The sequence below is a fragment of the Ostrinia nubilalis genome, chromosome 26, assembly GCF_963855985.1.
Source record: "Ostrinia nubilalis chromosome 26, ilOstNubi1.1, whole genome shotgun sequence".
In the NCBI taxonomy this organism is placed as follows: Eukaryota; Metazoa; Arthropoda; class Insecta; order Lepidoptera; family Crambidae; genus Ostrinia; species Ostrinia nubilalis.
Genome location: NC_087113.1, coordinates 8102379 through 8118912, shown reverse-complemented (window position 1 = coordinate 8118912; position 16534 = coordinate 8102379). Strand labels below are relative to the sequence as shown.

The following is a 16534-nucleotide window of genomic DNA, read 5'->3' as shown; positions in this document are numbered from 1 at the left end:
GTGCTTATTTCTCTCAGAATTGTCCGATATAAAGTTTAAGTTAAGACAAAACAAATAAACTTGATATTAGTTTATTTATAGTAGAATGTGGCTCCTGGTTTATGACCAGTTTAGATCAAAAGGTTTAACGTGTACGTAATTATCCTAAATATTTTAAATTTTTGACTATGAAACGTTAAGGCTACGATCTCTTAAGCGAATCAGAAAATCGAACGCACAGCGTTGAATAGAGCTCTGTGATTGGTTCGTGTGTCAGCGTGTGCGTTCACGCGCACTATGAGGCCTCATTAACTATGACACTCATATAAGACAATTTGAGTATCATACCAGATCACCCAGAAATGATCGATCGAAGATTACAAAGCGCGCACTTAAAGTAATCCACGCCATTAAGACGCATGCACCCCGTCCGAAGTCCGCCGCTCGACTGGGTCCAGTGTTGCCAGCGATTTTATTTTACCGTGTTTGGTGGGAAAATGCCGTCTTTATAAAGAAAAGCAAATTTTTATTGCCGTGTTTGGTGGGAAAAATGCCGTGTTTATAAGGAAAAGCTATCTCCGGCTGCCGTAGCATTAAAATCAGTAACATTGCATGCCTTAGACAACCACGCATCAAAATTTTGAGGGGGCATTTTGAATTGAAAGAAAGTCAATGAATAAAGGGTTTCTAAAAATGATCATTGCAAATATGATATTTAAAAAAATGTTAGTCATAAAACTACAAATGAGGTTTCTTTTGTCAGAGATTGGTACGTTATTTTTCCGTAACTCTTTCCAAAATACGACCTTTCAAAATTAACGTAAAAATTGCTGCCGTAGTCCGTAGACTTCCTTATATCTTTCCCTAAAACACGGCAATTGCCATAGCAATGGCAACACTGCCCGCTCGACTGGGTCCTAATTCGTTCAGCCTCCTATTTATACCGACACGACTCCCGCATTAGTGCGCCAATCGAATTAGCGTTCCAAATTCGAATTTGAAAATCGAATCTCCTTTGTTGGGCCGTTAACGTAACGAGATTGTGACGGCTGGGTGCCGACGAGGATGCCCTTGATTTTAAGATTCCAAGTTCTGGGGACAAGGCAGGGTTTTTTGTTAGATTTGGGTGTATGTATAATTAATACTTCAAGCACATTTTAGAACTTTTAGGTAGGCCTACCAAGATAGAAGATCTAAAATTACAACAAGGATAGCTCTATAATTTTGACGTCATCGGATGCACCGGTCTTACTGCACTTGCCGTATTTCCTTTGCTCAAATCTTGATTCCTTGTTCACTTATTTTTGCGAAAGAAAGTAGAATATGTTCATCTTCCTGATTATCTTGCAAATGATCAGCATCAAGTACTTAAAATCCGTCTAGGCCTGAAAACGTAACAGACATACAGGGTTACTTTCGCATTGAAAATAGTAGCTTACGTGTAGATTATTCCATAGTGTGAAACATAATAACTTAAATGTTATAGTTTTTGCAACATTAACGACAAAACTGTCAAAAAATTCCCTTTGTAAATCATCTGCCTGCTGAGCAAAAAAGTATTTAGGTTTTTTTATTATTATGAAACGTTTTAGTATCATCAAGATGTCTGTGCCCTAAAAACCGACAACATCAAAATTTCTTCAATATTTTTAGACTATAAAAACATGTAGAGTCACCAACACCTCAAAAACATCTTGTCGCACTTATCACAACAATACGCTCGTATTCACAAACATTACTATGAGGTCTCACAGTGCGTGGACGCACTGGGTCACACACGAACCACAGAGCTCTATTCAACGCAGTGCGTTCGATTTGCTGCTTCACTTAAGCAAGCATCGTTTGTGAATACGGGCGCCAGTGTAAATTAAGCACTGTCCATAACGTATGCACATTTTCGCCCAACCACTTAGCACTGCTTTCTAATACCTACTTCCAAAGCTCGCACAATAACAAACAACAATGAAAAACAACAGTCATCACTCCACACATGCAAATTTGATTCTCGACCCTATTTCTATGACCTTAGGGATGATATACAGGGTGTTTTGACGAGACTTCGTGCCGGGACACGCTGTAGGAGGATTAGCAATTGGCAGAATGGTCCATTGTGGGGACGAATAATGAGTTAATACGGTATGGAAAAAGTTGGGCAAGCGTGAGTCGGCAGGGGGTCATGAATTTAAAACTATAACTATAATGTTATATTTTTAGTAGTTTTATGATTATTATTGGGAATACAAGCAAAATTGTCAAAAGCTGGGTATTTTTGGAGAATACCCTTACCATAGATATTGTTTTATTTCAATTAGACAAGGCAAAGGCATATTACTATGCAGTCAAGCTACAGATTAACAGACATTATTAAATTTCCTTTCCTGCAAAAACAAAAAAAAGCTACAGAAGCTTTATTATTAACAATTCTATCCGTTAGTTTTGTTTAATTTTTGCCCAAATTCAAGTTAAATAACTAAAAAATGCTCGTAATAGTCCAAAATAGATGTATAGAGACCACAATGACATAGAAACCTTTATTTCATTTTTTATATATTTCGTAGTCTTGCAAGATAGTTGAGAACTTCTACAAGTTCTACAACCCATTCATTAATTAACTAAAAAGAAATCAACTCATGTTACACGTTTTCCCAAAAAGAAAGAATGCTTGCCCCACTATGAATAAACTAGCATAATGTCTTAATTCGCAAACTTTTTTAATTGCCAATTACTGCCAACAAACAAACAAACTTATCTTTGATCCTCTGTTAGTTTTAACCGCCCGGTCAGTACCCTAATTGACGTTATCTGTGCATTCTGTTATCTCCCGCGACGGGGTGAATTTACCCCTAAGTAGGTGCTATACAGGGTGAAATTAAATCGTTGGCTTCCTTTTAAAATAAGACTACTCAATCATGAGTTGGAATGTACTATCAGGCCTGGCTCACTCCGCGCGGTACATCCGATAATTACCTACAGCGAAGCGCCCCGCCGGCGGGTATTATATCAGTCGAGTGTCACGCGCGCGCCCGTCAGGACGCTGGCGTGCGTTGTAGTACCTAATTCTATGATCGAAGTATTATTTAAAAATGGACATAAAGAGAAAGAAATATTATTGTGCGGCGTTCGGGTGTTTAAATTCGAAAAGAAATCTACCGGATTTATCTTTTTTTTCGCTTCCCAAAGATGCTGAAAGGTATGTTGGCCATGTAGGTAATCAATAATTCTTAGGATAGTATAGGAACCTCACCTACCATGACTACTGCTCAGAATGCGTTCGTTCGTTTCAGCCAAAAATGACGTCCACTGCTGGACAAAGGCCTCTCCCAAGGTTTTCCATAATCAATGCGTACTTACCTACATACGTACCTCATTACAAATAAGTAGATTAATTATTTTTTTACTAGACACTACTAGACAGCAACCCTAACAGCGTAAGAAGAGTTCAGAGGCACGCGATAGAAAGAGACAAAACTTGTAGGTGAATAAAATTGTAGGTACTTAGTGCTGTGCGAGCTGAATTCCACTGTATCGCGTCGTAGCAAGACTCGCATTTATTTAAATCGTCTTGCGGAGTAATCCTTCTGTACCTGTACTATTACTTATTCTGTGGTACTATGTATCAACATAGTACATTCCTGAAATATGAGACAAATCTAAAAATATTACCGGTAAAATTAACTTTCTAGGATATAACGAAATTCACGCTGGCGAAGCCGCGGGCAGAAGCTATATTATAAACTAGCGGTCCGCCCCGGCTTCGCCCGTGGTACATAGCCTACTTATAGCACTCAGGGATCTCGTACATATCCAACAGTAAAAGAATTTTTGAAATCCGTCTAGCAGTTCTTGAGATTAGAGCGTTCAAACTAATATGTATTAGTACCTATAGATTTTATGTAACGAACTTGCAACCAAAAAATATTAATTCATTACACCCAGTTGCTTGTACGGAACCCCAAAAAGAGCAATAAATGGCCCCTATTTGCAACAGATGCGTTATTTGAAAGAGGTTACTGATATGAATGAGGGCCAGGAAAATAATTTGTCGGACGAATGGATAAATGCAGTAGCTGTTGTTAAACGAAACAACTAATTATGCACAAATGGCGGAAAAACTAGAGAGATAATAAAAAATAATGGACAGCTATTTTTTTAATTTTTTTCATACTTAATCAAATAATTACAGTGAAACATTGACTTGCAATGTCACATGATGTTACTTCTTAGTAAAAAATCTACAAAAGTGAGACGTCACGCAACATTTTCAACTTCTTGTAATTTTCGGATTATTAAATTGTGAAATTATTCGTTCTCAATACTTTTCCAATCGTCCTGTACCTACCAATTTTCATGATTTTTGGATAGAGATAAGTAGATCCAAAATCATCAAGGGATTCTGACTTCTGACATAACATTTTATTTAATAAACAACAGTATTAGTTACGTAAATAGCATTTTATAAATACATACACTCGAAAAACCTAACCCTCCTCCAGGCACAGTCGGGTAGCTAATAAACTTAGCTCACACACACACTAAAGTACTGACAAGATTGCAGTTATTACTGTAATTACTTTCAGAAACAAAATTAGTGCTTATAGAACCTATTATAGGGTCAAAATTATGGTCATTTCAATCATAATTACTATTGTATAATGTACATCCTTAATGGAAGGAGATACTTATTCTAAACGCTAGGAAGTTGAAATTGCATCTGTCATACTAAATTCTGCAGAGTTCATATTGTTTACAATTATTTTCACTTCATGACTAAAATGTCAGAGTTCATTTCCTTCTTAGGTCCAAACGGGAATCGAACCTGCTACATCTACTGCATAAATTAAAAGCACACGTAAGCCACCTAGGTGACTGTTACTTCATTTCGTCCTACCTACCTAGTTATTTTTTTTATAATGTAACTATATAATAATATCCTTGGACATTTTTATAGCGCACCGTTTTGTCCCGCAAAAGGCGATACGGTGTTGATCCCTTTCCGGGTTGATAAGTGTGCCTTAACCTTATAATTTAACATTGATTTTAATACTTTTATAACATAGACATAGAAACTAATAACCATATCCTTTCTTCAACAGGTCTGGTTCAAGAACCGAAGGGCGAAATGCAGGCAGCAGCTGCAGCAGCAAACCAACACCCAGATATCCAGCAAGTCTACCTCCAGCTCGAAAACCGGGTCGTCCATCACCTCCAGCTCCAGCCTGAAAGGCTCCACATCTTCTACCTCGAAAATAACCACTTCGAAAACCTTAACGAGTTCCGCTAACAGCCTAACCACGACGAACTCTAGCATCACGACTTCGTCGCCAAATCTTCCAATAACACCAACAACTTCGGTCAGTCCCCCAATCAATGTCATTTGCAAGAAAGAATCAGCACCTTCCAACTACGATTCCTCCCCTTTAAACAAAAACAACAGCCTAACCTCACTGTCACACCACTACAACTCCGAAGCTCTAAGATTGAGTGGAAAGGAGTCTTCGCCTTCAGAGGCGCTTTCCAACGTCCACGGGTACGGTGTGACCCCAAAACAAGAGCTTTATAGCAGTCCTAAAAGAATAGACTATGCGAGTAAACTGGATTACTCAGAGAAGTCCTTCGGGAGTAGTCTGGTGAAGGATCAGTACAGTTCTCGGCTCACGGGGAATCTGACTCCTCTGGGGTCGAATTCTTCGATAATGACGACGCCGTCTCCCCCTATAACGCCTCAGAGCCTGAACGGGCCAGGGAACGTGTACCACCCTGATAGCTACAACAGCTTCCACTGGCCTGGTAGCTCGGACTACATCAGGAGCTACTCCTCATCGCACCATCACCAGGGCTACGGGCAAAGCGCGTATAATTCGCCATATTATCCCAGTCAGGTAAGAAAGTATGATTAAATACAAATTCAAATTCTTTATTGCTTTTCTTGTTATATTAGGACCTTTATAAGAACAGTATCTAGATCGTATCTCCTTTGTTATTTTACTAGTTTAACAGTTCACATCCTTCATGATTATTTCGCTGTAATGGTTTTCAGACCTTTAAGCAATATCCGGATTATTAATACCGGGATTACCTTGTTAATTTCCGTAATAGGTAACTATTATCAAATTCTAAAGCGGCGTTCATACGTTATACTCGCGTTTTGCCCGCGTTTTCACAATAAACAAGGCACTGGCTGGACTATATCAGCCACCACAAACATCACAAAATTAGAGGCACCACTGTTCTCCTCATTCTCTTAAAGCTCTAGAAATTAAAACATGACACTAACCATCAATTTCTCCCGCAGATGGAATACTTCAACGGTTCAGCGGTGAACCAAGCGCACGGCAGCCACCACGGCCACAACTTAACTGCCAACGGGAACCAGCTCTACAACCAGGTGTCCTTCGGGAACCCCTCGCCACCAGCCGCCTGGCCCTCCCACCACAACATCCTATCATCAGGCCCGGAGTCGCCAGAGAATCAGTCCCAGAACTCCCCCCATCTAAGCATGCTCCAAGCATCGCAAATCACGAACTTTTCGAACTCCGGCAACAGTTACTTTGCACCAGAAAAATACGGCATAAACATGGTGTAGTGTTCTAGTCTTTTAATTTAGGTTGTAAATAGAGTGTAAATTTTGGCCGTGTAACGATCCTTGGTCGGTTTACAAAGAGTTTGCTTGTTTTAGAGCTTCCAATTGACGATTCGCAGTCCGATCTACTCTCCGGATGGTAGCCGAATATTTTTTGTACTTTTCGAACGCCATGCTTTCACAAAATATACGGGATTAGACGGAGAGTCGGTAACACTGCGATCTAAGTACATATCATGAATTTTTTTGCTTTAATTTCGACGTCTTTTTCACAAACAACCAAATTCAGTGTAAACCGATCATACGCACGACGAAGGGATTGTACTAAAAGTAAATTAATCTTTTGAGCAAGACTTAAGGTCATACTGTGATTCTTCGTAGACAATACTTTTTTTGTTAACAGCTTCACCTAATGTAAACTAGATGTAAACATTTGGTTTTTTCGCCTTACCGTTTTACCCTTGTATGAAATTAAACCTTGCTAGATTTGTTAATTTACTAAGTACTGATAAAATACAAAACAAAGTGCTGCATTTATTAACAAGGGACATTGTTTTAACTTCAAGAATCAACGAACATTAATTTATTAATATTTTCATAGGGCCTAAATCAGAATCGAATGGCGAAACCTATTTGCCAAAAAAATTGTAAACCCGCAATGTTAAGTTGGTGTAATATAGAAAATTACTTTCATATTTGCTTTATAACTCCTGTGTATAAATACCTACCTGAGTCATATCACTTATATTTAAATGAAATAATTAGGCTATGTTTAGTGACGAAATTCGCTAAAATAAAGCGTAAAATATACCATAGTTTTATTATTGTAAATAGTTGTGTTTAAGAGTTTTTATTTTTAAAGACAATTTGTAAATGTGTGTGCTCCGATGTATATGTGATTATATCGTACGAGTAATTTTAAGGTATACCTTCCCCGTTTTAGACCAGTGACTTTGCGATGTAAACATTCAATTACAAAGTTAACTTTGTGTTTACAAATTTAAAATTAGAGTATATTTTGAATTAAATTATAATTCGAAACAAAAGGGGGTGTAATTATTTTTACCAGTTGATGGCACAGAAGTGCAAGCAATACATTCTTGTAGCTAAATAAACCTCATGCTTACAACGTTTTTTATCTTGTTTACATTGTATTTACATTGAAAACAGAATGTAAACTCGCCAAAAAACTTTTCCCTGATTTCTTAAAGGGGACGTAAGTGTAATAAAGTTTGAAGATTTACAAGAGATTATTAGTTAATTTATATTTTTATTTTTCAAATCGTAGTATTTAAATGTAATGAAATTTGTAATTTATAGTACATTTTAAGCTTGGACATAGCTAAGTTAGTTTTAAGTAAGTACTTACTGTACCTATGCGTTGGATGAAGAGTCAGTGTATTTTTTTTAAGTTAAGTTGTATTAATTATTAATTGATAGCTATTGAAATATTGAATCCGAATATATACATATAAAATACATTTGTGGTGTGTTTTATTTTTAATACTTTATTCCTTCGAAAGGTAAGATATCAAAACTTTGGATGAAATTAGATATCAAAAGCTTCAGTGAGGATTTTAGACTTTGAGAACTTGACGGCAGTCATAAATAAAAAAACTAACCTAATTTACATGTAAAAAAAGATACATTAATATTAGTTGGGTAATAATAGTGAATGTTGTGTGCTGCTTCTTCTCACTAACACTAGAATAAACAAAGTAGCAGTGAAAATACATATTTTATAAGCTTTTCTAAAGCCCAATAGCAAAAAATTTGAAGCATTATGGCAATGACAGAAGCAGAATATTTTGAATTGAAATATAAGGAAAAGCTTCAAAAGCAGTAGAATTTGATTATTTACAGTTTTACTAGACTTATTTACCGACTTCAATTGGTACCTGTATGCGTCAGAAATGTAGAAATACCTACCGTGAAAAAAGCACACAGTTCTGTAATTTATACAGGGTGTTAGGTAAATGGGTATATGAGCCGACACTAGTCCATGTTAACATGGGCATATAAATGGTATGGTGAAGAAGTCAGAGATATCATAATTTTATTTTTTTTTAATTTTCATACAAAATAAATTTTATAAAATCCGATTAGTATGAAAATTAAAATAATTAAAATGAAGATATCAATTTTCTGATCTGTGTCGGCTCATATACCCATTTACCTAACACCCTGTATAAAACGACTGGATTTTCTTCCAGATTTGAAGCTTAAAGAACATTTTTCCATTCATTGATTACTTTTTAGCCATCATCGTCTACAAGTCCAGTACTCGTAGCTTCATCATTAAAATACAGTGTGAGTCACGTTAAAGTGTACATATGAAAATAGATGAAACTAGACCTATTTTTATCGACAAAAAAGAGTTTTTTTGAGATTTTTTTTAAATTTTTTATAGAATTTTTTTTCTTCCACTTACTTATTGTAAAGAAAACGTAATAACTTTAAAACTAAGCGGTATATCCTGATAAAATAAAAACAGTAATAATGCTAAATAATAGGTTATAATAATACTAAAACGATCATTGCAAACGTTGTGATAGGGATAGAGACATGCGATTTTTGGTTTTACAAAAGTAATACGATAGAGAATAATAAAAAGTAATAAAAACCACCTGTTATAGGGGCATTTTTTGGAGAAATTTATCAAATTACCAAAAAAATACGAATTTTTAAGCAGATTTTTTTCAAAAAGTATCATTTTTTATTATTTTTTTGGCATTTTCTAGGTATTTTATGTATTTTTTTAGTATCGCCTGTTATTTAGCATTATTACTGTTTTTGTTTTATCAGGATATACCGCTTAGTTTAAAAGTTATTACGTTTTCTTTACAATAAGTAATTAGAAGAAAAAAAAATCATTAAAAATTAAAAAAAAATCTCAAAAATTTTTTGACCTCTTTTTTATCGATAAAAATAGGTATAGTTTCATATATTTTCATATGTACACTTTAACGTGACTCACACTGTATAATTTATATAATCACACTCACGTTACAAATCAATATTTTTGTCCTTAGTGTTGCTGGTACAGTTGACAGCAGAAAATTGTGTCTCAAATGTTTCTACGCTTCACACAGAATCGAGCGCATACAAAGCGTTGGACATCGCTTCCTTTCTCCAGTGTTTTTAAAATAAAATGAGATTGCGTCACGCGCTTTAACAAACAAAAGTTGTAAAACAAACAACTCTAAAAATCCTATAGGCGCTGAAAGTTATCCAACCAAGGGTCACGCCAGCACGTAAGTCCTGGGTTCGATTCCTAGGTAGCGCAAGTTCAAACTAACAGAACACAAACCAATAGTTAGTAAAAGAACACTAAACAATAATTGAGTTAATGATCGCGGGAAGCACCTGGATGACTGTAGCCTGCAGCGGTCATAATCGAAATCTTTGAGGGAGGCCTTTGTCCAGCAGTGTACGTCATTTGGCTGAAACGAATGAACAGTAAGTAACCGCAAGTTATTCACATAAACATCTATGAATTCTTAAGCCATGTATTCATTAGGCAACATTTGTTGATAAACACTGTTTATAAACTGTTCATAAACAAGCTGCAGCTGTTCAGAGCAAGTGTGGACGGCCAAGTTTCAGAAACCTGTGTTTATGGTAAACTAGCTGACCCGGCGAACTTTGTTCCGCCTTAATGACAATAAATAAGCAGACTTTTTTTATTTCGAACGGGATAAAAAGTATCCTATGTCCTTCTCCTGACTCTAAACTACCTCCCTGACAATTTTCAGCTAAATCGGTTCAGCCGTTCTTGAGTTATAAGTGGAGTAACTAACACGACTTTCTTTTATATACAGGGTGTTAGGTAAATGGGTATATGAGCCGACACTAGCCCATGTTAACATGGTCATATAAATGGTATGGTGAAGTCAGAAATTTGATATCATCATTTGAATTTTTTTAATTTTCATACAAAATAAATTTTATGAAATCCGATTTGTATGAAAATTAAAATAATTAAAATGAAAATATCAATTTTCTGACTTCACCGTACCATTTATATGACCATGTTAACATGGGCTAGTGCCGGCTCATATACCCATTTACCTAACACCCTGTATATAGACTTGTTTCACACTAGTCATAAACAGTTAATCAACAAATGTTGCCTAATGAATACATGGTTTTAGTATTGAGAAAGCAGTGTAATAAAATATTATTAAAGCTTTTTAAAGAAAGAAAGTTGCAAAAAATGTTTCAGTTAAAAAAAATTGAGGTACATAATATTCAAAACTATTGCTCGAAGTTTGTGTACTAAGATTAATAGGTAAAAGGTACCAGGGAAACAATAACAAAGGTGCGCGAGGCATCGAAGAATAGTTTAGGTGCGCTTCATTAGGTGCGCCACAAAACGGGTGCGCTTCGAGGAATGCCTCAAAAAATTTGAACGTAAGATTTTAATTAGAAAGTTATTTATTCAACTGACTGTACCACAGAACGTCTGGCCAGGCCTGGCTCACTCCGCGCGGTACATCCGATAATTACCTACAGCGAAGCGCCCCGCCGGCGGGTATTATATCAGTCGAGTGTCACGCGCGCGCCCGTCAGGACGTTGGCGTGCGTTGTAGTACCTACCTAATTCTATGATCGAAGTATTATTTAAAAATGGACATAAAGAGAAAGAAATATTGTGCGGCGTTCGGGTGTTTAAATTCGAAAAGAAATCTACCGCATTTATCTTTTTTTTCGCTTCCCAAAAATGCTGAAAGGTATGTTGGCCATGTAGGTAATCAATAATTCTTAGGATAGTATAGGAACCTAACCTACCATGACTACTGCTCAGAATGCGTTCGTTCGTTTCAGCCAAATGACGTCCACTGCTGGACAAAGGCCTCTCCCAAGGTTTTCCATAATGAATGCGTACTTACCTACATACGTACCTCATGACATAATTATAAGTGGATTAATTATTTTTTCACTAGACAGCAACCCTAACAGCGTAAGAAGGGTTCAGAGGCACGCGATAGAAAGAGACAAAACTTGTAGGTGAATAAAATTGTAGGTACGTAGTGCTGTGCGAGCTGAATTCCACTGTATCGCGTCGTAGCAAGACTCGCATTTATTTAAATCGTCTTGCGGAGTAATCCTTCTGTACCTGTACTATTACTTATTCTGTGGTCTGGCTCAGTGGCGGTAACCCGATAGTGCGGGTTCGACGACTGAAGCCCCGCGGGACATCGATACACTTGATACTAGCTCACTCGGCTTGTCTAGCGGTCTCAGGTTTGAACCCTGTGAGGGACGTTCTACATAGAACAACGGGCTATACTTACCTACTGGTAATTGCGGAATATGGGAGTTTAAAGGAAAGAAGTACTTTAGCACAAATAAACTGTATTTCACGTCTTCTCTTCTATAACAATAGACCACAACACCGGCCGGCCTCCATGACAGTGGAGGAAAAAAAACAATCAATTCCGTATCCTTAGAGTAGGCGCACATTGTTGATTTTTAGTTGGCCGATAGTTGTGCCCGATTTTAAATTGTATGAAGAATCGGCCAAATTGAATCGGCGTAGTGTGCGCACTCCCATACATGCCCATACTGATCAACTGCCCGACTAAACTATCGGCCGACGAAAAATCAACGGTGTGCGCCTACTCTTAGTGAGGTGTCATTAGTGATGTGGCGTTGTACTCACATCATAAGTATGGCTCGGTTTCCACCAAGGTTGCGTGGAGCGGAGTTGTGCGAAACGGAGATGAGATGTAGAAATAATGAACCCTAGGCGTAGACCACCGACTTTTAGTTGGCCGATGGTTGGGCCCAATTTTAATTTGTATGAAGAATCGGCCGATAGCAAATCGGTGTAATGTGCGCACTTTCATACATCTCCACACTGAATTATCAGCCCGACCAAACTATCGGCCAACTAAATCTAATGAGGGCTATCGTTTTAGCGCTCACCAGTTAGCGCCACTGTAGAGTAAGGTCCTGTCACTTGCTAGTAGCGAAGACAGTGGCACCAACTGGTGAGCGCTAAAGTGGTAGGAGGACCATCGCATTTGCACTCATCAAGATGGCGCCACTGTAGAGTAAGGTCCTGTCAATCGCCAGGGGTGCCAACTGTTAAGTATAAAAACGATAGCCCTCATTATGTTATTCGAGACACTTCTAGACTCCGCTCCGCATTGATGGAAACCTGGCCTAAAGTTGTGGTAGCTAGCCAGCAGGCGGACTCAGATCAAGCCCTACCACCAACCAAACCGAGAAGAAAATTTTCCTTCACTGGAAAATTTCCAGTGGAAATTGAACCCGATACCTCTGGGTGAGGTTGTCTTTTATCACTAGACCATAGAGGCGGTTAAAATTAACACGAACGACTGATAATATTGATAAAGCTGGCATTGATAAGAGGAGCCGGGTTCGATTCTCGGTGTGATCGATTTATAAAATATGCGTGAAAGTGCGGGAAGTAAAGTGATGGTTATTTATTGACATTTCAGTTCTCAAATTATTCTGGGACTTAACTTGTAGACTTTACGTTCGTTAATCGATTTGATCAAACCAATACTTATTATAGCTTAATGACATAGCATAGATGATATCTCATGATATCTAGCGTTTTCTACGTACCTACTTGACTGAAGAAACATGTAGGTAACAAAGCAATCGCAAAATGAAATCTGTGCTAAGTACACGTCAGTATTTTAAAAAAATCAAAAGTTTTTGAGATGGATAAATTGGGTGGATGAATGTTTGTTATTCTTTATATGGAATTAATTTTAATGACACTAATATAATGTTAAAAAGTTAATCATAACTTCAGAATTTTATCAGAATAACACGTGGGCTACACGAATTAGGATGTTTTTGGTGTAGAAGCCATGTAAACTATTAGATTTGCTTTCGTAATCGTTTCTTTGCCTTTGTACTTTTGCAAAACAGTAATTTTAGGGATATACCTACATCATTATTTGTCAACAATTTTCAAGGATAGAACTTCCAAATGATACTATATTTTAGATAGAGCATAACATGGGCATTAAACCTTCGTTTTGTCCATGTTCATCAGTTCATCCAAAAAGGCCCTTGGCTTAATCTAAGAAATGAAAACTAGAGAAACAGATCCTTTTGATTGATTAATTCTCAAGAACTGTCCGCCATCTTGAACGAATGAGAGCAAAAGAGAAAATCTTCCAAACAATTTAATTATCAATGAATAAAACAACCGCAAAACCTCTCCATTATTGAGACAGAACGAAATAAAAAACTCAAATTTGTCTCCGACAAACTCTGTTAGAGTTCTTTTAAAATTAGCTGTTTAGACGACGCTAAATTGTGCCGTGTGCCGCCATAACTATACGCTCAACGCAAACTTTACTTGTACCATCGTAGATATTCGCTGGAAAATGTATTTTTATTTTACCCCGGTTATTTTTCGAGAATAACCCACGTATCCCCAGCAATACAATCCCAACCTTAACACACTTAAAGATAAAGCACAAATTCGAGCGCGCTCATCTGGATCATAGAACATTTAAACGCAGAACGCTCACTCAGATCGTACGCAGTAATGTTCGCAGCTGTATATAGGGATGTGTTGCCGTCTCGCTCTAACTCAGGCAGACGCTGCGTGCATCCGTCCCGCTCTAAGCCGCTTATCTTGCGCCCGCACGCCCCTCCCGGCTGCTGCGTAACAGCGCGATTCTGCAAAAGTTTCGTTATTTTTGTTTTAACAATTTAAAACGACGGTTTGCATTTTGTCCGGTACAAACGAATAAAAATGGTAGATTTGTTATAGTTTACATTTTGATCGGTATCGGAAAAATGCGGGATATGGATTCGTTATGGATTTTGCGTTGTCAAGTGTCGGATAAAGATTTTAGACGGTAACAGAAGCGATTTTCTATTTTGTATTGGATATTCGTATCATATTTCATTTGATTAGTTTCAAACTACCCAAACTGTTTATAATATAGCTATTTTAAGAACAGTGAAGCACCTTTTCAACATAATATTGTTCGTTTAAGTTTATTTTCTTTCTTCTTTTCAGTTTCAGCCTTTCGAATTACATCCGTATGGTATATCTAGTATTCTAGGACGAAAAAGATAGATCCATTTGTAACTCTAGTTAATGCACAAATGATCAATCATTCATTCATGATTAGTCCAAGATTGGTAATCAATCATCAATGTTAATGTTAGCACAAAAATACTTTTTCGGTCCAGTGTTTCGGAGCCTATTCAATAGGTACACAAATGTTTGCTCTGTTTAATATGTGAACATATTTAGAAAAAAAACTTAATTGAATCCAAAATAAAACAGTGTTTCACCAATTTCTCATACTACTACATATAACTCCTCAAAAAATCAATTTGAAAAAACTTCAAAAATAGCGCCAAAAATACCAGAATACGCAGATTTAGAATTTTTTGAAAGCATCAAAAAGCGCCAAAAACTCCAGAATGCCTAGATTTGGGACTTTTTAAAGCATCAAAAAATTGCAGAATCGACGTCGTACGAGAATGTCTCAAGCCGTCGTACGCCGTATACGTATATCTGCGCACTCCCGTAGCTACAATATTATAGCCTACTGGTTTCAAAGGCCTACCCTGTGACAGGAAAATATTACTACCTTTTCTACGAATACTACAATGCTTAGAATGTGATATTAAGATTTTTGACTTGGAAAGTGAATTTTTGTGTTTGGAATCCTTCGGTACATGATTCTACTGAAATTTATGTGAATTTAAACGTTAAGGTTTACAATTCTTGCTTAATTTAATATTATTATGATGTTAAACTAGGTTGTTTGGAAGAGATTGCTTCATAGCGATAAGACCGCTTAAATTGTGCCGTCTCTCTTGTGTATTTCTTTCCTTTCTGCTATTGTGTTTCTTTCAAAATTCTAAACTTTAGAGTTTTATTGTATTTAGAGTCTAAAGAGTAACCTATTATTCAATAAGCTTACCTAAGCTTACTTATAAACACTTAACGTTAGCATGTTGACGTTAAACGTCTTGTTGATCTTTGGTTATTGTTTAAAATTCAGAGGCTTTTTTTATAAAGCAAGAATTGCAATGCTATTTGAAGAACATTAAACAGCAAAAGGTTTTGTGTTTAATATGCATTTACTTCCATCACTTTATTCTACGTTTTGTTATTATCTAAAAAGTATGGTAATTATTACTTATTTATCAAAAACTTAAAGGAGTAACATAAAGTTAAGTTCAATAAAATTTTAGGATCTCCAATCTTACGTTTCGAAAAGCTCAATACTTGAAAACTAGAGTCAACAACTTCAAGAATCGCTCAACCGTGACCCGTCAACAACTGGTCAGAAAGCAATAATGCCTATTGCCTTTGTCTACTTGCGTTAAAAACAATAAACTTACCGCACTGGCCAGCAATAAACGTGCCAGCATGTGGCCACTTGAACGCCATGAGACTAATTCAAACAAATGCTCGATGCCCCTGTGAATCGGCCTTTTGAATTTGGAATTCGGTTTTCAAATTTTCAAGTTCAAGCGGGAAACTTGAGTCAGATTTCTTTTTTTATTGGATTTCACGATTTATCAAAGAAAGGTTGCATCAAAAAAGTCAAGCTACACAATTTTAATACTTTTTTTTAAATTATTAGGCACATAATCGTCAATACAGCTATTCATACTACAACATAACGTTCGTTTTACAACAAATTAACTTAAAATTAGTCAGTCAAACTTGACTTAAGTAATTTTATTAAGACTTTTCTCACGAAAATGTCCTAAAAATTTTCCTACATGATAGATGTAGAGCACTATACACACTTACACATAAGGTTTCAAATAATAAAGGATAAGACACACAACTGTTTGTTTAAGAAATCCATTAAACACTCATCTAAAAGCAATCCAACTGTACGAAATCTTACATACAAAGTTTATAACCATCAGATGTATTAGTTGAATGAATAATAAATCCGTACCACAGACAATAGAAGCATTAGCCGCACCATAGACGAGGGT

At 36.6% G+C, this 16534-nt stretch overlaps 1 protein-coding gene across 1 annotated transcript in view; it reads left to right on the top strand.

The window, feature by feature from the left end:
• LOC135084565 (homeobox protein OTX1) overlaps positions 1 to 8040 on the top strand; it is a 67450-nt gene extending 59410 nt beyond the window's left edge. Inside the window, exons 4-5 of the mRNA XM_063979327.1 lie at positions 5073 to 5858; positions 6272 to 8040. Coding sequence (XP_063835397.1) covers positions 5073 to 5858; positions 6272 to 6562 — 1077 coding nt within the window. The 3' untranslated portion in view covers positions 6563 to 8040. The remainder of the gene's footprint in view (positions 1 to 5072; positions 5859 to 6271) is intronic.
• Positions 8041 to 16534: the final 8494 nt, after the last annotated feature.